The sequence below is a fragment of the Eremomyces bilateralis genome, assembly GCF_010015585.1.
Source record: "Eremomyces bilateralis CBS 781.70 unplaced genomic scaffold P152scaffold_6, whole genome shotgun sequence".
Taxonomy (NCBI): Eukaryota; Fungi; Ascomycota; class Dothideomycetes; order Eremomycetales; family Eremomycetaceae; genus Eremomyces; species Eremomyces bilateralis.
In genome coordinates this window covers 356,164-382,679 of record NW_022985072.1, presented here as the reverse complement: position 1 = coordinate 382,679, position 26,516 = coordinate 356,164, and the positions used below count along the sequence as shown (strand labels likewise).

Here is a 26,516-nt window from a genome sequence, read left to right as displayed (position 1 = left end):
TCGTCCAGGGGGTGAAATTACGTACTGCTTAAAAATTCGTAGGAATGAAAGTCAAGCAATTAGATAACAATGCTTGGTGCGTAGAGACGCCTACTGGTCTACAAGATTTGCAGCGGTGGGCACAGGAACAGGCAGCCTCGAAGGTTCCATCCAAAGGAATGGACAACTCAGGAACAATGGAAGCGATCACTGTCTACACACTTGAACATGCAGTGATACTCTACAGAAATCGGAGCACAAAGGCATGCTAGGACAATTATAATTTCCTGCGTGAAGAAACGGAATCCACAGCCGTTATCTGCGTATCATCCAGAGGTATCTCAAAGTAAATTAAAATAAGCATCTCCCCCATCTACACCGTCTTCCCCTCTATATTCGCGATCGCCGCCTGCAACGCGCTCGTCAAATCCATATGGAACAGTGGCCGATTCAACCCATGCACCACCGCGACTTTCCGATCCGTCGTCTTCACCGTCCCATACGCCTTCGTCGAGCTCAGCGTCTTCTCCAACGCCTCCGTCACCGCGTCGTCCTCCGAGCTCGACTGCCGCGTCACCGCATCCGCCGGCAGCGCCGCCACCACCGACGCCCGCCGCTGGTTCTCCTCGTCCTCGCGGTTCCGGTAATCCGCTGCCACCGCCGCCGAATCCGATCCACCGATCTCCGCCACCGAGAAGATCGGCTTCCAGTGTCCCGCGCTGCCGTCCTTGAACGCCGAGGTCGGGAGACCGAACCCGGCGGCGGCAAGGGCGCGCTTCGTCCAGCGGTTGTTAATGCAGGCAAAGTGCCAGTCCACGAGGTCGGGGGTGGCGTAGCGGTCGAGCTGGTTGCGGACGTCGATGAGATTTTGGACCGAGGTCACGTCGACGTTGTTGACGGAGGAGAAGTCGAGGATGATAGCTTTGAGGGTGGGGCGCTCGTCTTCGACGACACCGCCGGCGGCGTCGATTCGCTTCATTTCGCTGCGGGATGGGCCGGGGTCGTTCCATGGACGGTCCTGTGATGATGTTAGTTGACTGGATAAAGGGTTGGGAGTTGAAACAACGTACTCCGAGGCGGCCATAGGAATGTGGGTCGGTCCTTCGGGTCTCCTTGAAGATCGAGGCAACGAGATAGTCGAGATAATGATTTGCGTTGGGATAGTTGTATCCCTCAGAGAATCGATAGATGAAGATCCCTGGGTAGGGCGCGCTGACTTCAACGGTCGGATTGCTGCCGTCTTTGTGGTCGAGCGGTAAGAAAATGTTTCGGGTGTTCTCCTCCGGATCGCCTTTGGGAAGTTGCTTCAGTCGAGGCTTTCCTGACGACTGATCCGGGTTCAGAAGATGGTCTCCGATCACGGAGTGGACCTTGACCTTGCCGAGGAATCGACCTTTGGCCTTGAACATCCGGAAGAGCAACATGGCAGCAGAAATCGCGATGGTCGTGTAGATACCATTCTCAATGGAGGTAAAGATTGTGACGAAAACACCAGCGAAGAAGATCGGAACTTCCAGTGGGGATATCCGCCAGAATTGATAGACAGTATTGGGTGGGGTGATGAGGTCGCCAACAGCGTGGATGATGACAGCTGAAAGGGAGGCATTTGGGATGTAGAAGAAGACCGCAGGAAGTGCATAGATGGCCAACAAGACGATTATCGCGGTAATAACACCGGCAAATGGAGTTCGCACGCCAGATTTGCTCTTGATTGCCGTTCGACTAAACGAACCAGTGGCCGGGTAACCACCTAAAAATGGACCCAGCAGGTTGGTGACGCCGATGGCGACTAGTTCCTGGCTCGGGTCAATGGTATAATTGTTGATGCGGCCGAAGGATTTGGAGATGGAAATGTGCTCGATCAGCAAAACGATGACTGCGGCGGGAATTTCATTGGTAAAGGTGCGGATGATGGTAGAATTAAGCTCGGGAACCTTCGCGTGTTGGAAACCTATAATGTGATTAGCGTCTTTCCTTCTTAGTAGTTTGCCGACATCACTTACCTCTAGGCACATTCCCGAGGATTCTGAACCGAGGGTTATCCCTCCTGTGTAGATTCGTCGCTGCGCTGATCATCGTGTAAAAGAGGATGACGAACGCAGTTCGAAGAGTCGACAGGAAGAAGTATAGCTTCGCACGATGCGGCTGCTTGCGTGCGGCGTAGCCGCATGTAAAGCGGATCAGATATAGCAAGAATAATGCACTCAATCCCATGGCGGCATTGATGTTCGTCCGGGGCAAACCCTTCAGCGTATTGATGATCACCTGATAGGTGGCATCTCGAGTGGAGAAGCCGGAGATGCCCATCATCGCAGGGACTTGACCTGCTGCGATACTGATGGCGGATCCGGTCATGAACGCAGTGATAGCGGTGAGAGAAATGAACTCAACCAACCATCCCATACGCACCAGTCCGAGGAAGGTGACAATCCCACCGCAAATGATTGCGAGGGCGGATGTGACGATCCATGGCGGCATATCTGGGATTTGCTCCTGAGCTTTAATGACAACGTTGCCGGTGACGGTAGACAGGACTGCGACTGGTCCGATGGTGATGTCCTTCGAGGTCGCGAAGAACCAATAGATCAAGACTCCCATGAAAGAAGAGTAGAGTCCGAATTCGACTGGTAGTTTGGCCAATTCTGCGTATGCCATACTTTGCGGAACGACGACAGCGCCGACAGTAATGCCTAAAACATGTTAGCCAAGTCAACCTTTGAGAATCCCAGCGATCCTTACCAGCAATAAGATCTCCAATGAGCCATTGTAAATTGTACCGGCCGATCCATTTCAGGAAGGGGAAGAGGTTGATGAAATACTGGACGACAGTTTGGCCGGTAGGAGCAACTTGTCGAAGCCACTCGGCGACGGTTGGTTCTTCTTCAACATATGTATCGGCGCTGGTGACCGAGAAGACTGATTCACCACGCGTCACCCTCTCATTGTGGACAGGGTCCTCCAACTCGATTCCTAAACCCTTCGCCAGCCCACGGCCGACTTTGGTCCAGGTATCGGTGGACTTAGTTCCATCTTGAGACATCGTTGTCGATGTTTCGAAATCAGATGTCAATGGAGTCGCATAAGATGTAGATCATAAAAATGATTGAAATGATTCGGGGAAGGCCAGGTTTATAGCGGATCGACGTGATCAATGCTCAAGACCAGACCTAAGAACCAAGGGTCTCCGATGCAGGCCTCAGTCGCGTGCGGCGGACTGGGTAAGGATATTGCACCTGCTCGATGGGACGGGCTAGATCGTGGGGCGTAGTTACGTGAGAGCCTCCAAGTGGGGGGATATGCTTTTCAGGGTGAGGCTATTACGATTCCATTTCGTAAGATTCCAAGCCACATATAATATCCTGCAGAGGAGGCTTGATGGCGAGCTATTGCGACTCGGCAAATCCCGAGGAGAAGCGAGCTGTTCGGGGATTGATGAAGGCTGAGATTCAGGGGATTCGTTTGGAAAGAGAGAGGATGGCGCAAATCTCGAGGTCAAATCGATGATAGAAATGAGTTAAGGTCGACGCGTCGCAGACGTCATAAGGACAAGCATATAGCGTTTAGTGCCAATTCAAGCGGCGAAAGATAAGCAAACTTGTAAATCTCTTGACTTCCTAGACGTCTTGGAGGGATCTAGTGAGAGAGAAAAGATCATGCAAAGGACATGCAATCCAACACGAGAAAGAAACAGAAATCCCACGAGCCAGGTCTAGCGAACTTTGAATCGGACCAGTGAATTGGAACCGCACGGTCTGCACCCTAAACTAGGCCACAAGATATGTCTTACCTCAGTTACAGGTGGTCATACCGTGGTACAATCTTAGTACATAGTGATAAATTGTACCTGATGACATTTGAAAGATGGGCCAATGAACGGGAATGAATGGGGTGGGAGAAAAACAAAGCATGAAGCGAACAGGGGTTTTGGCGGGCCTCCCGCGAGCACGACATTTCGCATCATCGCGCTGGACAGAACGATCGACCACAGTCACCACACATTTGACCTGATTCCTCCTGGTTCACCGGAGAACGAAACTTTGGAGTATCTTGAGGCGAAAGTTGTGTTGAGCAATGATACGCCACTGGTCCAAAAACTGGGGAACTTACGCTTCAATCGGTGCGAATCCGCGTATCGCTTCGATGCATCTCTTGACCATCTTGAACAGTGCATATCCCCTGGCTACATCTGCAATGGCCAAGGGAAGCACGCCAGGGCCAAGCGCGGGCGTTTCCATTGGCATTGCATAAGAGCTGAAGGGCCGCCATTGTTGCGAACGAAAGAAATTAAACCCCCAAAAGGCTATTGAGGAATAATGATCTCTTTGTCTGATGTTTCGACTTTGAGGTTGAAAGAGACGCTTGGAAGGTCCACTCCCATGGCCCAAGGATCCAATCGCAGGCACGTGACTAACTTGTTTTCTTTCATGCCTGAGGCATCAAGTCCCTAAGGCTCTAAGGCAAACAGGGTATTGTTCGGACAGGGCATGGAGACTTTGGAGAGACCAGCCGATGACGTACCTGTCCCCAGATCTGATGTTTGTGCTTTGTGGTATTGTGCTGCTAACCATGACTGGTGTCTTTTGGCCAAGTGCTCCTCAATCCTGGCAGTGTAAGGGAAGTATGAGAGTTGATGACGAAATATCTGTACCTCTCAAAATTCTGTCGTATCCTTTGATGCTGACGGAACAGTACCATGGCGACCACCGCATGTGGTTCAATTTCGCTTTGAGTACTTGTCAAAACTGTGCTACTCGACATTGAGAGCATAATTCGACGCTCCGTCCGTCCAAGTGAGAACCTCTTTGTTAAGGTTCAAACAATTGTCCATTGTATACGCTTGTTGATTCGAGGCATTCCTCTCCTTTCACACCAGTTTACCAGGCGACTCGAACAAAACGTGTCAACTTGCGTCATTCGCCCACAGAGTGGCATCTTGCTCTTCGTTCCATGTCGGTAACAATGAGGTTCGGATCCGAGACATCCGGCCCGATATTGCCTCGTTCCCGTAATAGCAAATACGATGAGATTGATTTCAGCGTCACCTTCCATTCGTGGAGCCGAACACACCGTCCACGGGGTCAGTGGCTCGCTTGAGACGACCAAACTTCTTCCGAGGAGCTTCAAATTGATCACGGCATTTGATATGCGCCGAGAAATCTTGGAGGTGCTTAATTTGGGCGGGGAACACCTTCGTCCCAGGGATTCGAAGGTGGCATTGGAAGCGGTGCGGAATAGAGTATGGTACGATAGAGTTGGAGTCCGACTGAAGATGTGAGTTCGGAGATTATAGTTAAATTTAACGTTAATTTCGGAGCTTATACGAACAGGGATATTATTGCCTTGTGGTGACGGGGATGCGGTCCGCCCTCGTCAAATATATTGTCAGCTTCATGCCGATTCGTCCATACACAATATCGCGACTAGTGCCTCGGTCAGATTGTACGATGATATGCCAGATAGCCCCAGATAAAGACCAGATGGTCGCATGGCTTTATTGCACTCAAGCTTTGAGCCGCCCGATGGACGCGTTCGAAATGTCACACGAGGATGGCATTTGTCATGCCACGAGTTCTAGCGTACCCGGTATGAATCAGATGCAGGTCGATATTACAAAGATAGAAGAAAAGAGAGCTATATTGTGGTTTGATAAGGGCAAGCGCCCCATGACACGATGGTGATAACGCCGCTGAGATGTTGCCATGCAGTCCAAGACTTGAAGAATTTGACTTGAAAAGAAAGACACTGGTAACACGATGGTGTGAAATTCATCTCCGGTTACTATACCAGTCACCAAATGATACGAAATCATTCCCCTAGGCATCACACTGCTTTGGCCGCTGGAATGTACAGAAGATCTGATGCCATCGCCATAGCCTCATCGCCACGAAATGCGCATTGTGGCAAGTGTGAAATCGCAGCAGCATGTCCACGCATATTGTAGCCAATTTCTCGTTCGTTCCAGCCCAATGTATGTATACTTATGTATATTCCGCCAAGTACAGGACCACGAGGTTGAAAGGAAGGTGGGGAGAGTTCATCTATTCGAAAGGTGGCAAGGAGACAAGCAAGGGGACAAGCAAGGGTGGAACCTGGGGAAAGGGCTTAACTAGCCAATCAGAAACCCGTATTCCAAGACAAGCATTGCTAAGGGCAGCGTCTTCCATCAACGTCACTCCAACTCGAATCTATCCTCGACAACCTTCCCCCCTCCTGTGTAACAAGATTTAATATCTATCCCTGATTGGCATTTACCCGTCATGGCCGCTGCTGCTTCGGACTCGGCACCAACGCCGTTGATAATGGAAGATTCCAGCGCCTGCCGTTGGGTGGAAAGCTGTCCGTCTAGGCCGCCATGACGTTTGCGAGATTTATGCGAGAGGCGGATGGGAAAAGGCGTGCAAATTTCTTACGTTTTGACTCATGCAGGCAGATTCTGTCAATGAAAATACATCGCACAATACACGCAGACCGTATTAAACCCAGTGACAGTGTTTCTTTCGGAGTCTCAAACATTCTATCGCATCGGTGAATCACGCGGAGGAAGTTCATTGGCATGTCAATTTCTCCATACAGCCCGATATTAAGTCTCACTTTATCCCTCCCACCATCTGTCTCCGCTTCCATATAAGCCGCACTTTATTGTATTACTGCCCTGTCACCGCGGAAGCATTCCTCAATCTCCATTCTAGTTGCCAATCTATGACAGGGACGCCCCGTTTGATCAACTCACGCCACGGTTCCCAATTTTGCCATGGCAGATTCTAAGCATTCCGGGCCTTTGAAGCCGGGGTCACAGCAATCAAATAGTAACGGGGACGCTGCCAATATGATAAAACATCGCCGTGGTCAATCTGTCCCTGAACGGATGCCTGCAGAAACGGTTTCTTGCAGTCCTACATCACCGTTCCGGTCCGCCACACCTTTGAAAAAGCCCTCTCCGGCCGTGGACGACAAGGCAGAGGACCTCACTACTACTCTCTATATCACGAACCTGCACTGTCCTTCCTGTGTTGTGAATATCAAGGACACGCTCGGGTTACTCGAACCAGCGCCGACTGGAGTCTCCACATCCATCATTTCTCATTCCGTAATCGTCCATCACTCCTCCTTGCTTCGGACGCAAGACATTTCGACCTCCCTCGAAAACGAAGGGTTCGACATCCATAGCATCTTTCAGCGGACCCCACGAGGCCAGGAAGAAGTCCAGGTTGTCTCCTCGGCCAACACTGGCGACGACTGGGAAAATAGCTTTACCGAAGCGGTAGCTCGATGGAGACGCTCATTCCGCGAGCATAAAGGACTTCGCTCGCCGCGGTCGAGTTACTTGGACGAGTACTCGATTACCTCATACTACGGCCGAAACGAACAGCTGGACAGGATGGGAAAAGAAATGAAACACTCCGAGAACTGCGCTGAGTGCCGGCAGGAACGGGGGCTGGAGAAAGCGTCGAACCAACCGACCGATATCGTGCCGTTGCGGCAGGTCGCCAGCTTCAATGACCGACCTCGTGGGCTTGCGCCACAGGCGTCGTTTGATACTCAACATTACCGGCCATCGACGGATACAACATACCTTCCTTCGGGGGAAGAGGCGAGGGCCAAGGCCTTGGCCAAAAAGGAGATTTCAGTTATCGTTGACCCGACCTCAGCAGCAGGGACGTTCAAGGCCGACATCAGCATCGTTGGTATGACCTGCTCTGCATGTGTCGGAGCCATTACGAATGCTGTGGAGGAGCTTCCGTTCGTTCGAACCATCAACGTCTCGCTCCTCACCCATAGCGCCACCGTGGTCTTCGAGGGTAACGATCATGCTGAACAGGTCAGGTCAACCATTGAAGATGCAGGATTCGACGCAACCATCGAGGGGCTGGAAGAGATCGGTGGAGCGAAAAAGCGGAGGACGCTGGTGCTCGAAGGCGGCGGCGATGTTTGGAAAGCGACCTATATGATTGGCGGCATGACGTGTGCTGCATGTGTCGGCAATGTCAGCACTGTCGTTAAGCAGCTTGACTTCGTCAACCAGGTCGATATCAACTTGATCCAGAACAGTGGCGTCGTCGAATTCAAAGGAAAGGACAATGTGGGGGCGATCACCGAAGCGATCGAGGACGCGGGCTTCGACGCGACGCTGGAGAACATGGTCAACGCAGCGGCAGCCGAGCAAGAAGAGACATATCGAACCGTTTCCTTCCGAGTCGACGGCATGTTCTGCCATCACTGCCCCACGCACATAGTCGACGCGCTCGAGCAGGAGTTCAAGGGCAAGATATCGCTCGAGAAGATCGCGACCACCGCCGATCCGATTTTCGAGGTTCAATACGCTCCACACGCCCCGCACTTCACGATCCGAACCATCTTCGACCTTGTCGCATCCGTCAACCCGGAATTCAAACCAACCCCCTATCATGCTCCCACCTTAGAAGACAGGAGTCGCGCATTGCATGCAAGAGAGAGGCGTACCATCCTCTTACGCCTCGCATTGTGCGTCACGGCGGGCATCCCAGCCTTCATAATCGGGATCGTTTGTATGAGTCTGCTCCATCACGACAACGCCGTTCGAACATTCATGATGGCGCCGATGTGGACCGGCACCGTTTCTCGATCCGAATGGGCGCTATTCATCCTCGCGACGCCGGTATATTTCTTCGGAGCCGACATCTTCCACCGCAAAGCCATAAAAGAAGTCAAAGCGATGTGGCGACCGGGAAGCAAGACGCCGATGTGGAAGCGGTTCGTCCGGTTCGGAAGCATGAACATGCTGATGTGCTTAGGGACGTCGATCGCCTACTTCAGTAGCATCGCGGAGCTGATCATCGGCGCGCTGGAAAAGCCGAAACATGGTGGTCACGATATGAAGGATATGAAGAGAGCTGTGTTAGCCGTCTTCAAACGTCAGGATGATATGCCCGCTGGACATTCGCATCCAACAGAGGGAGATGCAACAGAACCTGAACCAGCAGCGGCTCAACCACCGGCGGAATCGCCTGCCCAGCAACCACCGGCGGAATCACCAGCTCCGCAACCAGCAGCGGAATCACCAGTCCCACAACCACCAGCAGCGGAATCACCAGCGCCGATGCCAACGGACATGGATATGATATGGACCTCGATAGGACTCTCAACACTAACGTCTGGTCCCACCGCTGCCCCCACACCGGTCCTAGGGATTGACGATATGTCTTCCCATTCAGGTCATTTAATTGAGACCGACACTGCTCCAAGTCCCTTTGCTGCAACAGCCACAACTATCGACACCCTTTCCTCCCAAATGCACAGCGGTCACAACATGCTTCCGACCGCCTCTGCTCTTCCCGGTATGGGCGGCATGGCCAACTCCACCCTTCCCAATGCCTCCGGAGGCACCCACAGCATGGACGGCTCCGGTATCTACTTCGACTCCGTCATCTTCCTCACCATGTTCCTCCTCATGGGCCGCTTTCTCGAGGCATACAGCAAAGCGAAAACCGGCGACGCCGTGACCAACCTCGGCAACCTCCGTCCCTCCGAAGCCATCCTCGTCGAATCGACCAACGTCAGCGGCCGAAAGATCCCCGTTGCGCTGCTGGATGTCGGTGATGTGGTGCGCGTGCAGGCCGGTGGCTCGCCTCCGTTCGATGGCATCATCATTGACGGCTCGTCACGCTTTGACGAGAGTAGCCTAACGGGCGAAAGCCGACCAGTACAGAAGGAGATCGGCGACACCGTGTACAGCGGTACGGTGAACCGGACGGGGCCGGTGAGCATGAAGCTCACGACAACGGACGGGTCGAGCATGTTGGATCAGATCATCAAAGTGGTGCGGGAAGGGCAGACACATCGCGCGCCGGTGGAGCGCGCGGCCGACATCATCACGTCGCATTTCGTGCCATTCGTAATCTTGGTGGCGATCGTCACCTGGACGGTCTGGCTCGCGACGGGCATGGCGGGCTTGTTGCCGGATTCCTATCTGGACAACAGTCAGGGCGGCTACCCGCTCTGGAGTCTGCGGTTCGCCATCGCGGTCTTCGTCGTCGCGTGCCCGTGCGGCATCGGACTCGCGGCGCCGACGGCCATGTTTGTGGGCGGTGGGCTGGCGGCTAAGTTCGGCATCCTGGTCAAGGGCGGCGGCGAGGCATTCCAGGAAGCCAGCGATCTCGACGTGGTGGTGTTCGACAAGACGGGGACGCTGACGGAGGGCGGGGACCCAAAAGTTACGGGATGGAAAATGACCAGCGACGATGACGCCGACGAGGTGTTGGCGATGGTGAGGCAGGTTGAGAGTGGGAGTGGGCATCCGGTGGCGAAAGCGGTGATGGACTTCTGTGAGGAGCGACTCGGTATAAAGAGCCCGAGTAAGGATACGGATGGGGAAGCAGATAAAGAGATGGACATCTCGGATTCCAAACCAGGTGCGAAAGCCGCACTGGATGAATTGGAAGTGAGGGATGCTGAGGAGGTGCCGGGGATGGGAATGACCGCATCATTCGCCCTTCCGCTGGGAGGCCTCGCATCAGATGGAGCGCAGAAGTCAGGGGCCTTGCTTGACGTCGATGTCTTGGTCGGCAATGAGAGACTACTTGAAGAACACGATGTCGGCATCGACGAGCACAGCTATGGTATTCTTCAGGGCTGGAAGAGGCAAGGCAGGAGTGTTGTCCTGGTGGCGTTGCGTGCAGCTTATACCACGCCTGAGGAATTAAGGGTGAAGTCGGAGGCCAAACGGCAGTCCATCAGCGAGAAGCCATCGACAGAAAACCGTCGGTTTCGATCGAGCAACAACCCTTTCAAGGCGGATGCAGATCATGGTGCGCCTCTGCGACCCCCGAGGCCTTCATACTTACGAGAATCTCGCGGGCCGGAAACTTACTCGATGAGCGACTACGGTGACGAGCTCCAGCCTGGGTTAGGTAGCCTACCAGGGAACCGCAGTGGCACATTCTACCCCTCTGGTGCCGACCTCCCTCAAGGCGACCCGTCCATCGGCACGGGTAGCTACATGCCTCAATCCACCTATTGGGACGCTCACGACACCTATAACTTCCCCCTCCCTCCCACCAACAACTCCAAAACCGAGCGCTACTCTCGCAACCCGCCTCAATCCATCCGCTCATCCATCCATTCCACCGTGGGCACCGGCACCTACATCCTCACATCCCTCTTCGCCATCTCCGACCCTCTCCGCGACGAGGCGCCCGGCATCGTGTCCGCCTTAACCAAGCGCGGAATCGAAGTCTGGATGCTCAGCGGCGACAACCCCACAACCGCGCAGGCTGTCGCGGCGCAGGTCGGCATCAAGCCCACGAACGTCATCGCCGGTGTCCTCCCGGAACAGAAGGCCGAGAAGATTAAGTGGCTCCAGAAGACGGTACCGGCGCGGAAAAAGAACAAGAAGAAGCAGCGGAGCCAACGGAAACGCAGCAATGAGTCAACAGATGCCGAGGAATCCTATCCCGCTGGCCGCGCCACCGTCGCGATGGTCGGTGACGGCATCAACGACTCCCCCGCCCTCACCATGGCGGACGTGGGCATCGCCATTGGCTCCGGCAGCGACATCGCGATCTCCTCCGCGGACTTCATCCTGATCCACTCGAAGCTGTCGTCGGTCCTCACACTGATCGATCTGTCGCGCAAGGTGTTCCGACGGGTGTGGTTCAACTTCGGGTGGGCCTGTGTGTACAATCTAATCGCGATGCCGGTGGCGGCGGGGGTGCTGTATCCGGTGGAGAGCAACGGAGCGCACGTGCGGTTAGATCCGGTGTGGGCGAGTTTGGCGATGGCGTGCTCGAGTTTGAGCGTCGTAGGAAGTAGTTTGGCGTTGCGGTCGAGGCTGCCGGGGTTGGGGTTCAGGTATAAGAAGTGAGGAAGGGATAGGTATTCGGGTTGGGAATAGGGTTTCTTTGATTATGATACTACCGGGTTGAGGGGCCGAGTGTATCATTGGCAGGGAGTACAAACGATTTTGCTAGGTGCATTTCGGCAAGGCGTCAGAGCATCAGATACCATCAGCACTCGGGATGTCGAGGTCGATCATGCGATAAAGGAGTTGCATCCGCATGATGAAACCTGGAGTTTCGTTCGGGATTTCTAGTCTGTCATCACGGAAGAATGAATCTTTTTTGTATCTCAATGTCGCTTAATTCCCGTCTCCGCATGGTTGATCCAGTGATACACATGCACGTCGAGGGTGTCGCACGTGGAAATAGATTCATATTAACTCAGCCATGGACTCGGCACCGGACATGCGGGGAAAATATATTAACATTTCACCCATATTTTCCCGTACATATCTGTTGCTATGCCAATTTCCGCGTACCTTACACATAGATACGATACCGTGATAGGAATCTCGAAACGGAATAAGCAACACGGAGCCTCTCGGCCTTCAGGGACGAGCCGTTGAAACTTGAAACTAAGATTACGAAACGCCACAGCAACCCAGAGCGTCGCAAAAGTGTCCAAAACATCCGTCTTGCCGCTTGCGTCTTCCAGAAGCCAAGGAGGCCGAGATCCTGGTCGACGATCGGCGACGCCTGCGAGTTCATTCCCTTATTCCGAGTCGTAGGCGCAGGAATTCATCATCACCTGCATCCTCCGTCTTCCATCGCAGTTCACCTTGTTTGTGCTGTGATTCTTCGACCATATACATCCGCTCCTTCAGTCATAGATTCCATCTCAAACTGATTCTGGACAACCGACTTTTGAAAGATTTCGGGAACTTCAAAATCGTGGTTTGTTGAGTGTATATCAGGACACAGTATCGGTTCGGAACTGGACAGACGAGACTACGTGGTGCAGTCGGGCGCACTTGGACGTTCACAAACAAATACCGTCACGAGGTATATGGTGGATGAGTCGCCAGGAGAGTGCAAGAAGTTCCGGTGGTGATGGAGTCAGTTGTGCAGCATGGCTCGCCGCTTGCTGCCTATCTTGAAGGTATGTTGGGAATATGAAAAGTGATATATCCAACCACGAGACCAAAGTGAATCTCACACCGTTGGTTTCGTTGACAAAATCACCCTCCGGTTCAATTTCACTTCCTATCGCAAATACTGACCCTTCGCAAACAGACTATTCCACCAACTCGCCACATCCCTCCACCTCGTCAGATGTGACGCCTACATCCGTCACCTCCCACCTCCAAACCCTCCTTGCCCACCTCTCTCCACATCTCCACCTCTCCATCCCTTCACTCTCCCAACTAGCCGACTCCCTCCCGACCAACATGTCCCTCCTCAACCAACTCCGCGCCGCCATCCGCGAGGCCGAAGGCGCCAAGTTCCTCGAACAATTCCGCTACATCCTCGCGACGTCGCCGTTGCTCGCCGCGGATGGAGCGGCTTCCACGTTTCCGGTGGAGATACCAGGATGGGTGAAGGAGGTAGGCGGAGCGAATGGGAAGAATCAGTTGGAAAGACTATCCAGTGGCCAGGTGCTGGCGAGGGGCCTGGATGTGCATGAAGTGGCGGCCGTTCCGGTCGTCGCGTGCGTGATCGCGGCGGCGGTTAAATGGGCGCATACGGCACAGGGTTGGAGTTTGGCACGGTTATGCTTCGCGATGGTGTTGTCGTGGGCCCTCGTCACGGTGGGATATCTCTACATTCGACAACAATGGCTAGAACATGTTCGGAGGCGGGCGGTCGAAATTGCCCAACAGATGCTCTCGGCTATGACGGTGTTTGATGAGGCTGGGAGAGAGACGCTGGGCATATTGAATGACGTGGAGGAGATCGCTGCAGACAGAGATGACCAGAAACCCCGACTGCTGTCGTTGAGAAGATGCTTGAACAAAGATCTTGGCGGACTGCTAACGATGTTGCTCGATATGACGGATGATTTCAAGCGGTATGCGGATCACGAGAAAGAGGTGGATAAGTACCTCGAAATCTACGAGGTGCATGAGCAGGATATCAGCGAAGCGCGATTCGGTTCACAAGTCCGCGAGTCATGGAGTTCCGAAGATGAAGGCTCGGGTTCATCACCCGATGAGGAAGTTCCTTCAGTCCGCGATCTCGCAACTCTCTGGTACCGACACGTCACCCTTCGTCGAGTTCTACTCTGCATCCTGCTCGCGATGCCATGCTCGGGTTCCTCACCCACGGAATCGAAGCGCTGGGGCCGCATCTCCGAATGCATTCAATCCCTCACCAGTCTCCTTACGAACGACGCGAGCAACCTGCGCTCCACGCTTCAGTCCCTCAACGGCGCTATCCCATCGCGTCCCAGCAGCGTCGCTTCGCCATTACGACCGATTTCCGAATCCGCTTCTCCCGGTGCAATTCCCACCACACCGACCAGCCGCCTTCGACCCGCGTCCATGAACTTCCTACTCTCTTCCCAGCCAACCAATATCCCACCCCTCCCCACCACACCCTTCCGCACGCTCAACCCCATAACCACCTCCCTCCGTACCGCCCTCGCCCGCATCGCCGTCATCAAAGACGACGCCAACACCCTTTCTACCCCATCCACCATCCCATCACTCTCCCCAACCTCGCCCTCCACATCCACCCACCCCACCGACCCCACCCTTTCCACAGCCCTCACCCTCCTCTCCCACTTCCAACACCTCCACTCCGACCTCGCAGACCTCCAATCCCTCACCACCGCCGCCACCCAATCCCTCAAAGACTACGTCGACCGCCTCTCCCCCCCCTCCATCCGCCGCGCCTCTTCCCTCCGCAGCACCTCCTCCCTCCGCTGTCCCCGCCGCCCAACCCGCGTCGTCAGCCTCGGCGTGCCGACCACCATTAACCCCACCATCTCGCCCCCTTCGTCCACGAATCCCGGCAATTCCCCCGCGTCGACCATCCCCGCCCCGCAATCCGCCATGGACCGCAACCTCCGGCGCCGCAGCACCATGACCAACCCTAGCCAGCGCTGGAGCCTCGGCAGTGTCCCCGACCGCGGGCTGATCCCCGGCCTCGACCCTGGCCACCGCGCGCGGTACCGAGTAAGCTTATCTGGCGTGACAGCAGTCGAGTCGGACTTCGCGTCGTCGTCGGCCGCGTCGGATGCGCCGAGTCGGTGCGTGAGTGGTGGGAGCGCGGATGGGAGTAGTGTCGGGGAGGTGGTGGAGTGGGAAGATGTGGAGGGGGAGGGGCCACGGGAGGCGTTAAGGCGGTTGGAGGGGATGGTGGAGGCGCGGATGTTGTTGGGAGAAAAGGAGGAGGTAGGGAAGGAAGAGGAGGTGTTCGAGGGGATGGCAGCGACGCCGGCGGATAGCAAGTATGTGAGTGTGGTGGGTATGAGTCGGGAGGAGAGGATGAGGAAGGCGGAAGAGGGGAGAAAGAGGAGGGAGGTGGAGGAGGGGGAGAGGGGAGTGGAGAGGGAGAGGATGAGGAGGGAGAGGAGTATGGTGGTGGAGTTGGAGGGGGTGATTGGTGGACGACGGAGGGGATGAAGAGTGATGACCATGGATGATGATGCTCGATATGAAGATGGCGTATGGTTTACTTGAGTATCTATTTTGAGCGGAATCGGCAATTAGCCCTCTGTTTTCGAGGATGATAATGCTACTGTACATTACTGACGTTAGTCGGAATATTCGCTGCATTTCAACTGTGGATTGGCCTAGCCGTGGACTGTTGCTTGTGATTCAATTCGCTGTCTTGCGGCTATCACCCTAAGTAGTTCGAGCACTCAGATCACCCAAAAACCCGAATCAACCAGAGCGCCACAACAATCCGTGTACGGACCTTGCGTCCATATCCCGATTCCTACGGTATCAAGTATTACTCCGCTCTCTGGGTAGGTTGCCCTGATATCCCAACCCAGCCAATCCACTCTAACCGCTGAATTCAACCCAACCCCAAACTCCAGCGCAATGACGCGAGTCACGCAATTCTACCAAATCTAACCCCCCATCTCCCGCACCACCGCCACCACCGTACAAATATCATCCGGCTTCCCCCCCATCCACTGCTCCCCCGGAAAATGCCTCCGCACCTCCCGCGCAAACGGCCCCTCCCGCATCCCGTTCAGACTCGCCTCCTTCGCCTCCCGCGTTACTGCCACCGCCAACGCGCTGCACAACTGACACTCTCCTCCCCCATCTTTCGTCCCCTGTCCGCCGCGCAGGTTTCCAATCGTCACCCCCTCCTCGCCGACCACCCACGCCCCGTTCGCCTGCATTGTCCGCCCGACCAACTTCAGCGTGTCCTCAGGGCTGAGGTTATCCCAGACGCCGTCGGTGGCGAAGATGAGGACGTCGCCCGGGTGGAGTTGGTGGTGGGAGAGGTGGGCGTCAGCGGGGGTTTCGGCGTGGGCTTCGGCTGGGCCGAAGAGGCGCATTTGGAGTTGCATGAAGGGGGGGATTTTGGAGAGTTGGTAGGGAGTGTTGAAGGCGTGGGTTTGGGGCTTGGAGAAGTGGCGGACGTGGTTGGGGCCGAGGTGGATGAAGCCGGAGTCGCCAAGACTGTCAAGACGGTTAGTCGGCTGCTACCTGGGAAAAAGGAGGAGTTGAGACTTACTTGGCTACATTCAACCGTCCATTGGGTTCAATCGACGCGACACACGCCGTACTCCCACCCGCGACTATCTCGTCCGTCGACATCACCTGGTCGTACCCATACTGCAGCAACTCCCGCGGCCTCAGCGGACCGGCGCGAAACTCCGCCGGATACCTCGCCGCGCCCATCGCCATATGGTCGCATAGCCCATGCGCGAAGTGCGCCGGGTCGACGCCCGAAGACTCCCATCCTCCGACCCCATCCACGACGCCGAATGCTACCGTCCCGGTCTCCCCGACATCGCTCACGAAAAACGAGTCCTGGCCGCTCTGTGGGCGAATTCCAGGTCTCGGGCGCAGGGTGCTGAGTTTGGAGCGGACGGAGGGGTCGTATTTGAAGAGGTCGCGGTGGGGGTCGAAGGGGTGGTTTTTAGCGGAGTAGGAGGCGGCGATGCAGAAGGAGAGGGGGGGAGGATTCGTGAGAGGGCGGACAGGGGTGGTGGCGGATTGGAGGAAGCGGCGTTGAGGGGAGCGAAGGGGGTATGGGAGGAGAGGGTGGTGTGGTCGTCGGCGGAGGATGGCGGAGTAGGGGAGCGGAGGGGTGGCGGCGAGAGGGCGAGTGGGAACGGAGGATTGGATGAAACGGCGTTGAGGGGTTCGGAGGATATGTCGGAGGAGGACACGATACGGTTTATTACGGAGGACGCCTGAGGGGGAGGAAGTTAGGTATGTGGAAAGGAGATACCGGGCGGCTCCCAGCCATTCATGGCTCATCGCGGCGGAGAAGTGGTGGATGTGGAGGAGAAGGCCAACCACATCATAACATTTCTAGGAACATAATCAGACAGGATGAAGAAGTGGAAGAGAAGACTAGGGAAGCGGAAAGAATAATAATAAAGGATAAGAGAGCAACGAGGCAAACCAGAAACTTTGATTATTTGTGAAAATGCGATGCGATAATAACCGTTGAACTCCACTGCATGTGTGGCGTTGTGGCGGTGCAGCTGAAGACATTAATGTCATGTGACATATTGTTCCCCGGCCGACGAATATGACGCCTTGATGCCTTGATGCCTGAAATTGAATCTCTGGATGAAAGCGAAGGAGAGCTCTCCTGCTTCATGTTTTTTTGTTTGGGAACTGAAACAGCTCTTCGAAGAATCCTGACATTAATCCACGGTCAGGGCCATGTGGGAGGGCAAGAGCCCATCCTCTTTAGACATACTTCTACCACGTCACAAAGTTGTGAAAATGGCAAAATCGCGTCTGGATTCCGAGGGTCACGGAGGGATATACCTGATTGAAGAGACAAGTTAATAGCGGATGTCTCCCTTTAAGAGCTCGGGATATATCGAACGGATTGAGTCCCGATTGACAGTCAACCCTTGAAAGAAACTCCCAATCCGTCCAATTCATCAGGTGAGATTTTTGATTCTCAGGGACGGTTGTCCGGGCTGTCCCATACATGCGGAACCTAGTGCCGCCCTCCCGACAGGCGACAAGGGCATCTCATCCATTGGCTTGCGGCTTGCACTCTGCATCGCCAATGGCACATTGATGGAGGTGGTATGTGTCGTTCTAGACTCCGTTAATATGCAGTTCAATCCTCGAATTAAGGCTCTAAACCATTGCGAAGGATTAAATTCCTCGCGATGGCGCGCTTTCAATCTGGTAGGTGTCTCCGCTTGGTGCCAGCCTTTTCGAACAATGCCAGTCATCCCGCGTACAGGAGGGCGTCTCATAGCAGAAACTGACCATACTGCCACTAATACTTGATGAACGGAACGGAAATTATCAGTTCCGAGGCTTTGTCGCCTGTATTCTTTCTTGGAGGAGAAGGGATGATTGGCAGGTATGAATCTATCTTCTCCCTGGAGAGGGAGATCGAAATCGTAAAATGGAATGGGATAACGCTTGGGAGTTGGGATTATCGTCTTGTTCGGGAATTGGACTTCCCCGAGGGTGCCTAGGATGGGTAGTCATGGAGAGCGTGATGAGTAGGTATTTGGCAACCGCTTGTATATATTTCCAATGGCAGAGTAGGATGGGTTCAAATACTCGAATATACACAGCACCTAGATGTAATGTCTATCATAATATACTTGCTTTCCCATGATCTGTGTTGACTCATGACTGTTGAGCCACATGAGTGAATGACTGGGTATGAACTTCGATCCCACAGTGATCAATCATCAACGGAGGCTGGGGGACGGGAAGGACAGGGATCAGCCACAGTCAGCCACAATATCTCTTGGCATCAAAGTTCCCAACTTCTTCAGTTCAGTTCAGATGGACAATCCGGAAATACTTATTCACATCCATTCAGCTTCCCATAATTACACCAATACCTCTTAAACCCCCAGAAACCTAGAAATCGCTTGACTCCAACCCCCTCAAGACTCAAACCAACGTTCTCTACCTCAAATGAAGGTCTAAACTCTAAACTCCACCCCACCCATTTCTCTACCACTCGTCCTCTCATCTACTCCCACCCTCACAACAACCCACCCACCATGCATCCCTCTCGCCAAGCCTTCGTCGAAGATGACCCCCCCTCCCCCCCCGGCCTTTCTCTATCCGAAATCCCCACCGACCGCGACTACAACATCAGCACCGCCGGCGGCACCGTGCAAACCTCCGCGCTCCTCGAGCAATTCAACCGCAAGCGCCTTGCCGCGCGGCTCGTAGTCCCGACCGATGACAAGCGCGTGCGACTACGCCTGCGCGAGCTCGGGGAGCCGATTACGCTGTTCGGCGAGGGGCTGGCAGATCGGCGGGAGCGGCTAAGGGAGTTATTGGTGGAGGCGGAGTTAGGGGAGGAGGGGGATGTGGTGATGGGGGAAGCGGGGGATGGGTTAGTGGGGGAGGAGGCGCTGGAAGAAGAGGAGCAGGAGGAAGAGTTCTACACCGAGGGGAGCGAGGAGCTGCAGAAGGTGCGGCGGGAGATCGCGCGATATTCGCTGCCGCGCGCGGCGCGGCGGGTGGGGTTTCAGAAGGTGGAGGCGGGGATAGCGGTACGAACGCACGTGCGGCACCGGCGGGAGCTGAAGGAGAAGTTGGCGCGGTTCGAGCTGGTGGGGAGCCAGATCGGCGGGGACCGGCCGATCGCCGTGACGAAGTTCGCGCCAAACGATCGGCTCATTGCGATTGGGAGCTGGGGCGGCAGCGTCAAGGTGCTCGACCGGGACACATTGTCGGAAAAAAAAGTGCTGCGCGGCCATACGGATCGCATCGGCGGCATCGCGTGGAACCCGAACGTCCCCGACCCCGACCCGGACACCTCCCTTGACACTCTCACCCTCGCGTCCGGCGCTGGTGACGCGAACATCCACCTCTGGTCCCTCGCGTCAGACACCCCCATCGGCACGCTCTCCGGCCACTCCGCGCGCGTCTGCCGTGTGGAGTTCCACCCGTCCTCGCGCTTCCTCGCATCCGCCAGCTACGACACCACCTGGCGGCTGTGGGACGTGACGACGACGCAAGAACTACAGCTGCAAGAAGGACATTCACGAGAGGTGTACACAGTCGCGTTCAACAGCGACGGATCCCTGCTCGCGAGCGGCGGGCTGGATTCGATCGGCCGCATCTGGGATCTCCGCACAGGGCGGACAGTTATGTTGTTGGATGGACATATCCAGCCGGTGTACGCGCTCGACTGGGCTGTGGACGCACACCGCGTGCTGAGCGGGAGCGCGGACGGATTCGTGAAGTGCTGGGATCTGCGGGCGGTGCGGGAGGTGGGGGCGATCGGGGCACACACGGGGGGCGTGACAGATCTAAAAGTGTTCAAGGGGACGGACGGGCCGGCGAGCGGGGTGCCGTTGACGATGGGGGTGGGGGAGAAGGGGGGCGAGGAACCGCGGCCGAAGAAGGCGGGGTCGTTCTTCGTGAGTTGCGGTTTCGATCGGAATGTGAAGGTTTTTTCGGCGGATGATTGGGCGTTGGGGAGGACGTTGAGTGGACATGCGGGGAATGTGTTGGGGGTGGATGTTAGTACGGATGGGAGGTGGATTACGAGCTGTGGGTATGACCGGACGGTGAAGTTGTGGGAGATGGAGGGGGTGGAGGAGTATTGAGTATACCATATTAACCTCGAAGATCGAAACCGGAGGGACGAAGACGAATATGGCATTGGAAACGGCAAAAGCATGATACCCCTGTCAGCAAGACACCATCCCAGAATCGAAGTATCTTATAGTATTAAAGCTGAGAATCCGCTAGACTACCAACTTGGATATCAGACACAAAAGGAACAGCTTCAAAGCGCGTCGTCAATCTGTCGATCCGTCATCATACATCATAATGCTTCATCGATACGCTTTGAAACCCATAGAGAACAATTTCCCTCCCCTACCGACTCACTTCAGAACTCCCAGAAGTCCTTCGTCGACTGCTCCCCCGGAGCCGCTGCTCTTCCCCTCCCCCCTCTCCCCTTTCTTTCTCCCGCCCTCACATTCTCAGCCTCCCCTTCGCTCTCATCACCGATGCCCCAGCTCCGTCCTCCCTTCTTCCCACCCATCCCGTCGCCCCCGGTCTTGTAGATCTGCCGGGTCGGCTCGGGAGACTGGTCGGTCATCTCCCAGGTGGCGTCGAGGCCCTTGATGACCTTCTTCCTGTCTTCCGACACATTCTTCCGCGCCGTCGGGCCGACGTTCTCCCCCGTATGCGTCACCTCCGGGCTCTCGTCCGTCATGTCCCAGTGCGCGCCGAAGTCCTTGGTGCGCGCCACGTTGTTGGGGTTCGTCGTGATGGACGTGAGCGGGCCTTTCTTGGCGCCGGCACCCGCGTTCTTGACGGGCGTGTCGCTGTCGTCGCCAAGGATCTGGTCCTTGTAGAGTCCCTGACCATTGTTGGCCGTACGGCCCTTGGCGCCGCCGATGATGCGTCGTTCGGCGCCTGGGGTGCCGTCGTCGACGAACTCGAAGTGCGTTTCGGCATCGGGTCGGGCGCGATGGACGATCGGGCGGCGGACGGGCGACTTTTCTTCGTCGTCGCTCCAGCCGAAGTGGCGCTCCTCGTTGGGACGCACCCTGGTCTTGGGGGCCTGCGGCGTCGCGAAGTCCTCGAAACCCCACTGGCTGCCGTGCTTGGCCTTATGCTTGGCATCTCGCTCGGCCTGGTTTACGTGCACCTCCTCGCCTTCTCCGAATTCGAAGTGGTTGTATTTCTTGGCATTGGTCTTGATGCCCTTCTCTATCGGGGCCTCCTCCTCTTCGAATAGCCGGGTCGGCTGGAAGTTCTTGCCTGCGCCGGATTTAGGGGCAATACCCATCCTCTTGTGCGGAGACGGGCTTCGGACTGATGCGCCAGGGGACGATTGCGCGGGAGGGTCTTCGCTGCCGCCTAGTATGGCTTCCAGATCCCGAGTGGGAGGGCGGGCAGACGCGCGGGGAGTGGGCCCTGGACCGAAAGACCGCTCATCTTCATCTACACTGCGCGGACCGAACAACGACAGAGTTGCATGCGGATCGTTGGTCGCGCTAGTCGTGCTGCCGGCATGAGAACGGGATTTCAGGGGCCTGTGATCGGAATCGCGAGACGCGGTGGTGCGTCGGGACGCAGTGGGAGGCGCAGACGGGCCGGGACCACCGGTCAAGGCAGCAGCGTAGGTGCTGATCAGGCGGACTTGATCTTTACCATCTCGAAGAGGCCAATTTCGGGCGCGGGCGCCGATGACTTCGATGGACTTGAGAAGCGAGCCTTGGTCCCAGTATTTCCTGATTTGGCGTATCTTCTGCTGCTCGTCGAAGTGGACAATGTGGATCTGTGGGGTAACGATGTCAGAAAATTGGAATTTGTCGAAAGAATGCGAATCAATGAACCTACCGATGGCAGAACCACGACTTTCTCGGTAAGGAAATTGTCATCGAGCCCCGGGAGGTAGGCACCTCCTCCTGTCTGGAACTCAATCGTGGTCTCGACGTCGATGCTCAGGGCATTGCTTCCCTCGACGACCGAGACGAACTTCTCTGCCTTCTTGGAGAGCTGCTTTGCTTGCGAAGTGTAGTGCTTGATCACAGCGGTGGCATTGTTTATGGTGACCAGCGTTGGCACGTAGCACAACGACGCATCATCGGCCAGGAACGAAGCGTTCGGCGACGCCAGAAACTGTTTGTACAACTGGGACAGCGACATGGTTCCGTATAAATCAAGTTGGGACAGGATGGGAGCTTGTTGCCCGGGGAGGTGTTTTGTTTATACTCAGTTGGTAGTGAGTGCGGGGTGCTGTATCACAGCAGATGCAGCAGATCAGGGTACACAAGCGGTAACAAAGAGCAATCACTGAAGAAAGGGGAATATCAAAAGAGGGCTTCAAGAAGGGGATTTGCAAGAAAAAGGGAGTGTCGGATGTTTTGGGAGAAGCGCAATACAACAACCCTGGAGAGAATGTTGGGGGGATGTTTTGGTTGTTGACACTGGGATGAAACATGAAACATAGGGAAGGCGGGCGCGATGTGCCACATATGCCATTGTGCTTAGTCATATATTCACCTGCATTTCAGATGGCTTCTTTGTTATAATCTTGCGACCTTTTTCAGTTTCTATTCCTATCGTACCGTCCACTGGTCAATTCATCAAAAGGCTTCACGCTGTATGGAATTTGTGCGCTCTAGCCATGTCTCTCGTCTCACCAAGAGTTCTTGGTATTTGGTACTTCCGACACTCATGCCAGAATACCATGTCCTACTTGCCCGGAGCAAGGTTGTAGACGCCGACGCACTCCAACGTGCGATATTCCGCGCTCGGGATGTTCGCCGTGACATCCGGCTTTCCCCTGTGCTTCAATCCATGAACCGTCAGATACATGTCTTTTGCGGATTTAGGGCCAACTAGCCTAAACGACTCCTGAGCGGGATTACGAGTTGATACCAAGACGGAATGAGTATGTGGATGCGGGATGACCAGAGCTGAAGTCTTAACTTCCTTGGGGATGCTGTCGCTTCTCGGCGCAAGTCAGCTCTTCGTTTATTGCAGATGTTGTTGCCTCCAGCTTCTTTATCGAAGTTTAGATAGCCTAGAGAGGATTCATGATAGATACCGAGAGCGGACTAATTCTTTATTCCTATGTTTCGAATTGGTCTGTGCCGGGTTTGAGTGTTGGATTAGAGAAGTAGAGTGTTTGTGATCTGATGAGTAGAAAATAAGAGCTTGGATATGTGCTGAACTCCATCTATTTATATTGATAGAGCGGCAGGTATGGACAAAGACATTTTCCATTTCTTCCTGAAAAAGGCGCTCTTGCTGAACAATGGACTTCTACTAATAATATCCGCTTGCTAACCAATGCTGGCGAGCTAGACAATGAGCCGATCAAAGCCAGGGTGAGGTATTATTGTACCACATTCTGGCAGGTCTAGTGTATATCAGTCTTGGGAACAAGGGAGGAGCCAGACTCAGAAGTGTGACTAAATATGCACTAATTACAGATAGCTACGCGAAATTAGCTTCCGGTTTTGGCAGCTCCTGAGCTCCAGGAACTTTCAGAGTACAACCTCCTTGCAGATCTTGGCGTAAACTATATGTATCGATTCTTAGTGATCGGTACTCCGCAGTATTGTTGTCGCAGGCCAAGGCATGAGCTCTAGGAGTCCAAGGCTACAAACTGCATTAATAATCTTGCCGTGACTCTCGTATATCTGTAGGGCCGGGGGACCAGGCATTCAGCTAGAACACACAACTTACACACAACTTACACAATACAACAACTTCGCTGCTGTAACAACAGCACCTCACTCCCAAGTCCCAACTATTTTAGCACATCACGTGCGACAATTGTTCCTGCCGGTACCTAAATGTTTTCCAAACTGGTGTATGGATACAAATTGCATCACGTGAACCAGAAATTTCCCAGTCTACAACCACGTTCCAATCATGTTTCATTTGCTTCTTGACAAGAAACGATGTTTGTGTCTATCGAGAAACTGATTTAGTGGAATACTTCCCGATTCAAGCAAAAACCATGCGTCTATTGAAGCGCAGTGGTAGTGGGGAACTAAGCCTAACAGACGACCTGGTTGACGACGATATCCCTCGAAAATACGCCATCCTCTCGCATACATGGATCCGTGGCGAGGAGGTCACATTCGAAGAATTTAGAAAAGGGATGCGAAAGCACACAGTTGGGTATAATAAGATTGAATTTTGTGGAGAGCAGACCGCTCGCGATGGCTTGGAGTACTTCTGGGTAGATACTTGCTGCATCGACAAGTCAAACAGCACCGAGCTATCGAAGGCTATCAACTCTATGTTTCGGTGGTATCATAATGCGACACGATGCTACGTCTATCTGTCGGATGTTTCGGGATCAGCCTCTGGCGCAAACAACCCGCATTCACAACGTTGGGAGACGGATTTTCGGAAGAGCCGATGGTTCCGGAGAGGCTGGGCGCTTCAGGAGCTGATCGCTCCTGAGTCGGTCGAGTTTTTCTCTAAAGACCGAGTATTGTTAGGAAGTAAGAAATTTCTCGAGCGGCAGATTCGCGAAATTACCGGAATTCCTGCAACTGCTCTTCGAGGAGGCGCTCTATCTCAATATGGCGTAGCAGAACGACTGTCGTGGGCCGAAGATCGCGAGACTACAGAAGTGGAAGACAAGGCCTACTCATTGCTGGGTATTTTTGGCGCACATATGCCTCTGATCTATGGCGAAGGGGGAGACAATGCACTCCGGCGGCTCCATTTCGAGATTGAAAGAGCATCGACGGGTAGGTCATCCTCCTAGTTCTTTTCTAATTACTTCAGTGAATATAGGGATTAGGAAAGCGTTGACAGGATTAGGTGACCATTTCGAAGACTTTTCCGTCGGCTTTAGTCTCGCTGATGCCTCGGAGACGGAGCGCTTTGTTGCGCGAAAGTCAGAGCTTAAGGAAATACAACAAACACTCAGTAGCGATGGCAGCCGTCGCATCACTGTTCTTCACGGGTTGGGAGGAATCGGTAAGACACAACTGACGGTTGAATATACGAAGCGTTATCGAGATAGCTACTCGGCAGTGCTCTGGCTCAACGCCAAAGATGAGGATTCTCTAAGGCAGAGCTTTGGCAATGCAGCTAGGAGGATACTACAAGAACATCCGTCTGCTCAACGTCTTAGTGGTGTGGATTTGAAAGGGAGCTTGGGGGAGGTGGTAGAGGCCGTCAAAGGGTGGTTGAGTCTCCCCAAGAACACAAGATGGCTGGTCGTCTATGACAACTATGACAATCCAAAAGTAGCGGGTAACACGGATGCCGCGGCATTGGATATCCGGAAGTACCTGCCCGAATCACATCAAGGATCAGTTATTATCACTACGCGGTCGTCTCGGGTCACTATTGGCCATCGTATCCCAGTCCGAAAGCTAGAGAATATGCAGGATTGTCTTGAAATACTGTCGAATACATCAAAACGCGAAGGCTTGATAAGAGGTAGGAAATTTCTTGACTTATAGAAATTATTCTAACTTAACCGACAGATCCCGACGCAGTTAAGCTTGTGAACGAGTTAGACGGACTCCCTCTTGCACTTGCAACAGCTGGAGCATACCTTGAACAAATGACGACCAGTTTGGCGGAGTATCTTCGTCTATATACGGAATCATGGTTAAAACTACAAAAGAGAAGTCCGGAGCTCAGCTCATACGAAGATCGAACACTCTACTCCACATGGGACATCTCCTTCAAGCATGTTCAAAAACAGAACCGACTTTCGGCCCAGCTCCTACAACTGTGGGCGTACTTCGACAATCAAGACCTCTGGTTCGAACTTCTTTGCCACGGCGATTTAGGTGATCCGGAGTGGGTTCGCGAGCTTACCGAAGATCGAGTAAATTTCGACGACGCAGTTCGGCTATTATGTAACTACGGGCTTGTGGAAGCAAACTCGACTTCGCAGGAGATGGTAGAGTCTCAAGGGTACAGTATGCACAGCTGTGTATACTCGTGGACTCGGCACGTTCTAAATCTAGACGGGAGTAAGGAGATGGTGAGATTCGCGCTGAAATGTATTGGGTCACATGTTCCTGGAACTTTAAGTGATTGGTGGTGGATTACGCAGCGACGGCTTCTGGCGCATGCTGCTGGCTGTTCATCGATACTGAAAGGCGCAAATGGCGGGATGGAGTGGGCATTACAC

At 54.3% G+C, this 26,516-nt stretch overlaps 7 protein-coding genes across 7 annotated transcripts; 3 read left to right on the top strand and 4 right to left on the bottom strand.

Annotated features, from left to right (window-relative positions):
• Window positions 1-301: 301 nt before the first annotated feature.
• On the bottom strand, window positions 302-3,433 carry P152DRAFT_289314 (sulfate permease-like protein). Its single transcript, XM_033675000.1, has 4 exons — window positions 2,719-3,433; window positions 1,983-2,669; window positions 1,050-1,930; window positions 302-997 (listed from the first exon to the last, which is right to left on the bottom strand). The coding sequence occupies exons 1-4, from the start codon at window positions 3,017-3,019 to the stop codon at window positions 353-355; spliced, it is 2,514 nt and encodes an 837-aa protein (XP_033535340.1). The 5' UTR covers window positions 3,020-3,433; the 3' UTR covers window positions 302-352.
• A 3,372-nt stretch (window positions 3,434-6,805) lies between these two features.
• On the top strand, window positions 6,806-11,818 carry P152DRAFT_465556 (heavy metal translocatin; the record flags this gene model as incomplete). Its single annotated transcript, XM_033680637.1, has 5 exons — window positions 6,806-6,922; window positions 7,598-8,853; window positions 9,349-10,367; window positions 10,491-10,660; window positions 11,033-11,818. 5 exons carry the CDS (start codon window positions 6,806-6,808, stop codon window positions 11,816-11,818), a joined length of 3,348 nt encoding a protein of 1,115 aa, XP_033535339.1.
• Window positions 11,819-14,767: 2,949 nt separating this feature from the next.
• Window positions 14,768-15,837, bottom strand: P152DRAFT_289427 (uncharacterized protein). Its single transcript, XM_033675001.1, has 3 exons — window positions 15,489-15,837; window positions 15,352-15,419; window positions 14,768-15,217 (listed from the first exon to the last, which is right to left on the bottom strand). The coding sequence occupies exons 1-3, from the start codon at window positions 15,509-15,511 to the stop codon at window positions 14,826-14,828; spliced, it is 483 nt and encodes a 160-aa protein (XP_033535338.1). The 5' UTR covers window positions 15,512-15,837; the 3' UTR covers window positions 14,768-14,825.
• On the bottom strand, window positions 15,823-16,876 carry P152DRAFT_367288 (protein serine/threonine phosphatase 2C; the record flags this gene model as incomplete). The annotated part of the gene is made up of 2 exons (XM_033675448.1): window positions 15,823-16,372; window positions 16,428-16,876. Coding segments are annotated over 2 exons (999 nt in total), but the record flags the coding sequence as incomplete, so codon positions are not given.
• A 1,794-nt stretch (window positions 16,877-18,670) lies between these two features.
• On the top strand, window positions 18,671-20,481 carry P152DRAFT_480930 (WD40 repeat-like protein; the record flags this gene model as incomplete). The annotated part of the gene is made up of 1 exon (XM_033681784.1): window positions 18,671-20,481. The coding sequence occupies exon 1, from the start codon at window positions 18,919-18,921 to the stop codon at window positions 20,479-20,481; it is 1,563 nt and encodes a 520-aa protein (XP_033535336.1). The 5' UTR covers window positions 18,671-18,918.
• A 7-nt stretch (window positions 20,482-20,488) lies between these two features.
• P152DRAFT_457072 (uncharacterized protein) lies at window positions 20,489-22,818 on the bottom strand. The gene is made up of 2 exons (XM_033679155.1): window positions 22,232-22,818; window positions 20,489-22,169 (listed from the first exon to the last, which is right to left on the bottom strand). Exons 1-2 carry the CDS (start codon window positions 22,538-22,540, stop codon window positions 20,769-20,771), a joined length of 1,710 nt encoding a protein of 569 aa, XP_033535335.1. The 5' UTR covers window positions 22,541-22,818; the 3' UTR covers window positions 20,489-20,768.
• Window positions 22,819-24,365: 1,547 nt separating this feature from the next.
• On the top strand, window positions 24,366-26,359 carry P152DRAFT_472525 (kinesin light chain 1; the record flags this gene model as incomplete). The annotated part of the gene is made up of 4 exons (XM_033681160.1): window positions 24,366-25,110; window positions 25,184-25,810; window positions 25,858-26,296; window positions 26,350-26,359. The coding sequence occupies 4 exons, from the start codon at window positions 24,366-24,368 to the stop codon at window positions 26,357-26,359; spliced, it is 1,821 nt and encodes a 606-aa protein (XP_033535334.1).
• Between the last annotated feature and the right edge of the window lie 157 nt (window positions 26,360-26,516).

What these genes read in the sequence shown, in the direction of transcription:
- P152DRAFT_289314 (XM_033675000.1), bottom strand. Translation starts at nt 3,019, where the DNA reads ATGTCTCAAGATGGAACTAAGTCCACCGATACCTGGACCAAAGTCGGC. An exon ending in CCTCGGGAATGTGCCTAGAG is followed by an intron (nt 1,931 to 1,982) that starts GTAAGTGATGTC and finishes ATCACATTATAG; the next exon opens with GTTTCCAACACGCGAAGGTT. An exon ending in ATTCCTATGGCCGCCTCGGA is followed by an intron (nt 998 to 1,049) that starts GTACGTTGTTTC and finishes ACATCATCACAG; the next exon opens with GACCGTCCATGGAACGACCC.
- P152DRAFT_289427 (XM_033675001.1), bottom strand. Translation starts at nt 15,511, where the DNA reads ATGCAGCGAATATTCCGACTAAC. An exon ending in CAGCGAATATTCCGACTAAC is followed by an intron (nt 15,420 to 15,488) that starts GTCAGTAATGTA and finishes CGCTCAAAATAG; the next exon opens with ATACTCAAGTAAACCATACG. An exon ending in TGGTCATCACTCTTCATCCC is followed by an intron (nt 15,218 to 15,351) that starts CTCCGTCGTCCA and finishes CTTCCTCATCCT; the next exon opens with CTCCTCCCGACTCATACCCA.
- P152DRAFT_457072 (XM_033679155.1), bottom strand. Translation starts at nt 22,540, where the DNA reads ATGTCGCTGTCCCAGTTGTACAAACAGTTTCTGGCGTCGCCGAACGCT. An exon ending in AAGTCGTGGTTCTGCCATCG is followed by an intron (nt 22,170 to 22,231) that starts GTAGGTTCATTG and finishes GTTACCCCACAG; the next exon opens with ATCCACATTGTCCACTTCGA.